Below are 7969 nucleotides of genomic sequence, written 5' to 3' on the forward strand. Positions count from 1 at the left end.
CCTAAGTAATATAGGGATGTATTTTTTTAATTTTAATATAATTTCAGTCCTGTTTGAAAAGAAAAACAATCAATGTGTTTTCAAAAAAGAGAAATATACGTAGCATCCTCAAAAAATTCAAATTACCGCTTACCGTTAAATCCGTGAAGCAGTCCTTGTTTTGCACTTTTACATAGTTCCAAATGCAAGGGCTGGAGGTACAACGAGGACCATTTTTTTTCTACACGCGTGAAAAACGTTGGTGCTGTAATCCCACAGTGCATCCAACTTTATCACAACTATGACAGTGTTTAAATTAAAAAAACACGACAATATTTAGTTGAGGTATTTATAATGTAAACAGATTATATAGTTAACTAATTATGTTAAGTTATGTTTATTTTAACATCTACAGTAATTGTATCTCGTATAGTCGGATATTAGCATGTACGAACTCGATACCCCTCCCACCTCTTCATAAGGAGAAAGCGTTGCGTCGTACCATCATCATCTCTAACCACTCGACTGCGGGCGGCGGCCATGTATCTCCATCGCTTTCTCTTTCCCACCGCAACCTCATGCTCCCCTGCATCTTTGCAGTCACCTGCTCCCCCCCTCCTAGCAAGCATGCCACGACAATTCGAATCAGCGAGCACATGATGGAGATTGATTCGGCGAACAAGCGGCGATGTTGTCCAGTGAGTAGACTACGACGTCCGAAGAAAATACACAGTGGCAGCATGCGAGTGCATGGATTCTGCAGGCCCCCACTCGCCCAACACAAAGCTTTATTCCGACAAGGTCGGTACCTGAAGATCACCGCCAATTGAGCTCTTCCTTCTCATCAATTTGAGCTCTAATTTGCTAAACAAGCACCCTAATACCATTCAATACTTTCTCTAACCCATCCAAACAAATCAAGTGATCCGTCCATTCCGCCCTAAATCCTTTGTAATCGAATCTCATTTTCTATATAGAATCCAAATTACAATAATATAAAAAAACAAACAGCCATAGATTCAAATGCAAGGGTTGGAGGTACATTGAGGCCCTTTTTCTGCACACGTGAAAAACGTTGGTGCTGTAACTCCACAGTGCATCCAACTTTATCCGAACTATATTTTTTCTGTAGGGGCTGAGAGACGTTTACCTTATGCTATGATGAAAAAAGAGAGAACAGTCAGTACATTGAATGGTGACAATGATATTCTGAAACATGCCACTCTTAGTTCAGTGCTAACTTTCACCTCATTTTTCACACCCAGTACATTGAATCCGCGTTCATCTGTGATTTGAGCTAATTAATTTAAGAAGGTAAAACATGATGTCATGTCCAGCCATCAGGGCTATTTAAGACCATCTTCAACAATAGCTATTTTAAAAATTCATTTTCTATAATATTATTATAGTATCTTCTAACACTATTATAGTATCTTTTATTTTTTTCTTCAATAGTTACCCTATTTCGTACCTTCTATTACTTTTCATCTCTCCTTCATCTACAATCATTCACTTGCTACAGTAATACCGGTGTCTTTTTTGAGCCGCAAGTTTGTCGCTCGCCGTATCCCTGTAGAGACTAATTCTATAGCTGTTGGAGAACGATACCGTTGATTTCAATCGACAAAACTATGACAAAGGTGCTGGACACAGGGATACGACAAGTTTTGCCTATCATCTCGGAGTCAGCCTAAATCGGTCCATCCCATCGGGAACGTGCAGAAATTACTGTTCACATGTGTGAACAGTACCGCAGCATTTTAACGAGATCAGGAAGGTTAGAATAAAGGAAAAATAAAAAACCTTTCAAAAATCACCTGAATTTCTCCTTTGAAAATTGTTTTGATGCAAAAAAAAACTCTCAAAAATTTGACTTTGCTGTAAAAAACCTCCAAAAATTCAAAAAATAAAAAAATCTAAAACAATTAGAGACAATTCTAAGACTTTCTGTGATTTTTTTCAAAAAATAATATCCTTTGTATCATATTTAATGGAGAGGAAGTTTGAAAAAAATAAAAACGTGCAGCTCATTTATTAACTCATGTTATTTTAATTTTATCATGTCTACCATTATTTTTCTACGCAAATCATTTTTTAAGTAAACTAATAAAAGTGGTTTCACTAATTTTGGGAGTGTTATGGATTAATTATGAATTAATCTATCTGCAACACATTTACTCAATCATGCACGTTACAATAACTATTCAAGATTTCATGTAATTTTAGAAGATAGAGGATCATGTAAGAAGACAAAAAAAATGGTTTCATGATTTTTTGATTAGTAAATAATTAACTATGCATTTAACTCAAATTAATAAATGAGCTGCATGTTTTTCTTTTTTTTTTTCAAATTTACTCTCCATGAAATATGATGCAAAAGATATTATTTTTGAAAAATAATTTCATAGAAGGTCTTATAATTGTCTCTAGTTTTTTTAGAATTTTTTGTGAGTATTTAAAAAAATTGAATTTTTGGGGGTATTTTTTTAATAAAGCCGAACCGGGGGGGGTTGCAAAAAAAAAATTCTAGGAGAAGTCAAAATCCAAGTGATTTTAGGGGTTGCATTTTTCCCTAGAATAAATTGGTTAGTATATCTATTTATATGTTAGGATTAAGTTAGAAGTCAGATTGAATTAAGAATATTTAAAGATAAGTTTGGTAGTAGTTAAATTAAGAGTTGAAATTAAATTATAATTATAATTTTCACTCTATATATAAAAGAGCAACCGATAAATTTTGGTAATCAAACAAAGAAAAAATAATTTAAGTCTCTTTTAATATTTTAAATCTTTTTAATTTATAATCTAATTTCTCTTCTAACAGCCGATTTTATCTAGCTATCCGCGTGACGTATGTTTATCTTCTAATAATTCTATGGTCATAACACGCGACGAACAGTTCGGAAAGGAAGGCAAATTCACCGCTGTGGCCATCTCATTTTTTTCCCCGGGATAAGTACTGCACTTGATTCTGAAGCCAGCTAAAGAACAAAAGAAATGTTGCTAGTATTCTTTTCTAAAGAAGGTGAAATGATCACCTGACAGAATTTCCCAACATTTTCTCATCAGCAGCATCCTCAAAATATTTCAACTTAACGCCGACCGTTAAATCCGTGAAGTCGTCCTTGTTTCGCACTTTTACATAGTTCCAAATGCAGGACACGGATCCTCTTCATTTATGATGATTAATGTAGGGATCACTCTTAAACAGTAATATAAGTTTACTGTTATAGTTCTGCATTAATTAATCGTTGTATACAAAATTGCTCGATCCTACTGCACAGCGAATTCTATTGATCCAATTCATCTATCTCGAAATCAACAACTATAAAATATGTAATTTCATATGTTTACTACATCTATCTCACCTATTTCTCACCCCCTCCCCTAGGTTTCAAATGGTGAAAAATAAAATCTTTATATCCCATTCTTAATTCACTTTCACTTCCAAACCTATAAGCCAAACATTAAAAATGTTTGATCCCACCTCACATTTCCCAAACTCACCTCACGTTTCCAACGATCCAAACGCCACCTTAATGCATTCTACTACAGCTTGCAGGATCCGGATCCCCAAATGCAAGGGCTGGAGGTACAACGAGGACCATTTTTTTCTGCACACGTGAAAAACGTTGGTGTGTAGTCCCACAGCGCATGCAACTTTATCGCAACTATATTTTGCTGTACAGGCTGAGAAACGTTTACCTTATGCTATGATGAAAAAAATAGAGAATAATTTCACAATCAGCACTTTGAATAGTGACAATGATAGTCTGAAACATGCAACTCTCAGTTCAGTGCTAATTTTCACCTCATTTTTCACACCCGCCGTCCATCTGTGATTTGAGGTAATTAATTTAGGAAGGTAAAAACAGGAAGAACAGTTAGCAAAAGAAGGCAAATTCATCGCTGTGGCCATCTCATTTTTTCCAGGAAAAGTACTGCACTTGATTCTGAAGCCAGCTAAAGAACAAAAGAAATGTTGCTAGTATTATTTTCTAAGGAAGGTGAAATAATCACCTGACTGAATTTCCCAACATTTTCTCATCAGCAGAAAATGGGAAAAGGATAACAGAAAAAAAAAGACACTAATCTTGCAGGTGGCAGCTAAGCTTAATTCTGCGATGTTACAAGACGCTCAAGTCCCTCATGTCGCCGGCCTCGAGCAGCATCTTGAGCCAGAACTCCATGTCATCGTCCCTCGTCGACGACGAGCTGGGCAGGCTCAGCTCCTCGTCCATGGCGCCTAGGTCCATGTCCATCACGTCCGCCGACGACCAGAAGCTCTCGTCGATGGGCGGGAACTCCGCCGAGCTGAAGCTCTCCATCTCCTCCGCCTTGGTCCCGAGCTGGTGGCTGGCGCTGGTGGTGACCGCGTTGTCGGCCGACGACGACACCGCCGCGGTGGCGGAATCGGTCACGGTGGAGCATGTCACGCCGCTGCTCACGCTGCTCGACAGCCCCGGTGACGCCGTCAAGAACGGCGCCGCCCCGTCCACGTCGGCCGCCTTCTTGGCGACGGCCTTGCTTTTGCGCGCCTTCTGCTTACGGCCGGCGCCGGCGCCGCCGGCGACGGCGGCTGCCTCCCGGTCGTCTTCCAGCCGCTTCTTGAGTTGGGTGTGCCAGACGTTCTTGATCTCGTTGTCGGTGCGCCCCGGCAGCTGCGCTGCGATCGCGGACCACCTGTTGCCGCATAATATTTAATTGTCACCACAAGGAACACGACGAGCAGAACAGCTAAAAAAATTCTGCATGCTGTATGCTTTTGATGCTGCAAAGATTTGATTCCTCCTGAAGCCCTGAACCGCAGCGAATCAGAGGGTTTTGAAGCACAACTCCTCCTCCTCCTCCTGCATATTTTAATTCCGCAACTGTGGTGTTCATGTGCAGTTAAACAGGTAGGAGGGATGGGATTCCACACTTCCACTGCATTTGCACCAATTTTATATGCCATGCTATGCACAATCGTCTTTCAGACTGTGATCTATATTTTCTGACTTTAATGGATGCTACAGTAATTTGTAAGTACATGCACATCCGATATCACTGAAATACTGTTGGAAAAAGTACTGTAGCGTATCGCTGAAAATACTGTTGGAAAGAGTACTGTAGTGGTGCTGTATCCCTGAAAATTCTGACCATTTATGATCCGAGACGAGAAAAATACAAAAAGCGAATATACTGTAGCACATCTGCTAATACTTCATGCTATGCACAATTTTACAGTGGTGCTACATATGCATTGAGCAGTGTGTGGCCTATGGGCTGATTGCAAGTGGTGAATGGTGATGTGACAGATGGATACTGTAGCGGTGACTTCAGTTTATCCCATTCCGTACCAGAGTGCAGCCATATGAAATGATGCAGTACTGCAGAGTGGCAGCCATGAGAAGGCCAACGAGATGGAATCTCTGGCGACTTTCATGCCAGGGATTGGTTATTGGCAAGTGAGGGGGCTTAAGCTAATCGCCCAAGCTTTCGTCCTCTTGCGGCTATGGCCGCCAATCAATCATAAAAGCCGTACCAAAAAGTTAAAAAATAGTACCTTTCCTATCCGAACCACTGTTGACCTGCCCCCGAGTGCCGATGAGGTCCTCTGACTTCATGCGATCCTCTCCGTAGAGGGAAATCCCGCGAAGTAAGGTGACTAACCGTTGCTATAGTGTTTTACGAACAATTACCGTCTCTACTACTACCGTTTTCGACATTAAGGCACTGTTTATCACTCACAGATCACTGTTTCTCCTTTTACTTTACGAGATGAAGTTAGATGATTTCTATCGAGTGCATACCCAGTACTAACATGCTCTTTTATGTTTCAGAAAGAAATGCCTTTATTTTTTACTAGTACAATTTAGGACAGAATTTCCAGACAAGTTTAATTTCCATCAAGCGCATAATTTTATTTTACTTAAAAGGAAAAAGTAATTTGCCAAACACCAAAAAGAAAACCGAAACCGAAATCAAACGGGAATATTTGGAAAAAAGAGTAAAACCCAAAGAAAAGAAAAGAAAAATAAAAGGAAAGAAGGTGGTGCTGACCTGTTGCCGAGTGACTGGTGGAGCCGGACGATGAGGTCCTCCTCGTCGGCGGTGAAGTTTCCCCGCTTGATGTCCGGGCGGAGGTAGTTGATCCAGCGGAGGCGGCAGCTCTTCCCGCAGCGGAGCAGGCCGGCATGCCTGGGCAGCGCGCGCCAGTTGGGGTGGCCGTGCTGGCGGATGTACTCCACCAGCCGCTGGTCCTCCTCGGCGCTCCACGCGCCCCTCCGCAGCCCCTCCTTCTGGCAGCACGGCGCCCTCCCCATCGACCCGATCAGACTCCGGCGGGCTCAGGCGACGGCGACGGCACACCCCTCGCTCTCGCTCTCCGTACCGCACGAGTGAGTGAGTTCTTGGGAGGGAGCTGGCCTGGACAGGGAGAGGAGGAGGAGACGGCCGGGACAAGGAGAGGACGAAGGAGGCCGGCTGTTCTTGGGGGCTATTTAAGGTTGGCGGAAGAGGAGCGGCGAGTGAAATCGAGGGGAGATCTGGGAAACGTGATGCGACGGCGAGACGCGGCTGCGCGCCCTCACGCACGCACGTTTGCCTTTTCTTCCGTGCCGCTGCTCTACTCCATGCTGGGCTGTTGGCCGTTGCGTTGGACTCGTGCAGCTCCCCCTTACCCTTTCCAGTTTCTTTTTTCTTTCTTCCGAATTTCCTTTTTTATTCTTTTGTGTGTGTGTGGGGGGGGGGGGGGGGGTTCATGGAGGTGGCTTCTCCGAAATGGGGGATGAATGGAATGGAGATGGGCTGGGGCCACAGGGCAGGGAAGGGATTGTTGATTGACTTAAGGATTTGGGAGCTGTAGCTTGGTAGAAGTAGTCTCCGAGAAGATTGTACTATTTTGTTGAGAAAGGGTTATTTCATAGGTGTTGTCTTCGTCATATTGGTTACATGACCTAATTTGATGTAATTATTGATAATTGTATATTGAGAGGTGATCTCATCGTGTGTGTTCACACCAATGGCGCATGTAAGTGAAGTAAATCGTCCATCGAACATAGTGTCTTCACTTTCTCGAAAGGAGCTGTAGCCTTGGGTAGATATGGTCTCCGAGAAATTGTATTGTTATATCGACAAGTGGTTGTTTTATAGGTGTTGTCTTTTTCATGTTGGTTACATGACCTAGCTTGATGTAACTATTAGTAACTATGTATGTGTGTTGAGCGGTGGTCTTATCTCGTGTGTTCAACTAATGGTGTGTGTAATTGAAGTAAATCGTCGACCGATATAGTGTCTTCACTTTCTCAAAAGGAGTTGTAGCCTTGGGTAGACGTGGTCTCCGAAAATGTTGTACTATTATGTCGACAAATGCTTGTTTTATAGGTGTTGTTTTCACCATGTTGGCTACGTAACCCAACTTGATTTAACTATTGGTGACTGTGTATGCATGTTGAGCGGTAATCTTATCTCGTGTGGTCACACCGATGGTGTGTGTATCATCGACCGGGTATAATGTCTTTACTTTCTCGAAAGGAGTTGAAGCCTTGGGTAGACGTGGTCTCTAATAAGGTTGTTCTATTTTGATGATAAGAGGTTGTTTTATAGATGTTGTCTTTGTCCTGTTAGTTACATAGCCTAGCTTGATATAACTATTAATAATTATTTATATATGTTGAGTGGTAATGTCATCTTATATGTAACTGAAGTAAATAGTCAACCGGGTATAGTGCCTTCGTTTTCTCGAAAGAAATGGTCATTTGGTAGGAATCAGCCCTAGTATAGTTTATGTAGTTTATACGTAAGATGATGTGTCATACATAGACACATTCAAATTTACGAATTTGCAAGGGTCAGTCATTTGCTCTCGGCGAAGGCAATTCTTTGGTGGAACACCTTTACCGTGTCAACCCTCATGTAAGATCCATCCAGCCAACTTCTTTGGTTGATTGGTTGCCAGCCATGACTATGATACACTCTCATTAACCAAAAGATAACACCACCACATATT

The 7969-nt window shown here is 41.7% G+C and overlaps 1 protein-coding gene across 1 annotated transcript; it reads right to left on the reverse strand.

Moving 5' to 3' along the window:
• Positions 1-3946: 3946 nt before the first annotated feature.
• On the reverse strand, positions 3947-6651 carry LOC133903988 (transcription factor MYB30-like). The gene is made up of 2 exons (XM_062345488.1): positions 6022-6651; positions 3947-4662 (listed from the first exon to the last, which is right to left on the reverse strand). Exons 1-2 carry the CDS (start codon positions 6282-6284, stop codon positions 4107-4109), a joined length of 819 nt encoding a protein of 272 aa, XP_062201472.1. The 5' UTR covers positions 6285-6651; the 3' UTR covers positions 3947-4106.
• Positions 6652-7969: the final 1318 nt, after the last annotated feature.

Source organism: Phragmites australis, chromosome 21 (genome assembly GCF_958298935.1).
Source record: "Phragmites australis chromosome 21, lpPhrAust1.1, whole genome shotgun sequence".
In the NCBI taxonomy this organism is placed as follows: domain Eukaryota; kingdom Viridiplantae; phylum Streptophyta; class Magnoliopsida; order Poales; family Poaceae; genus Phragmites; species Phragmites australis.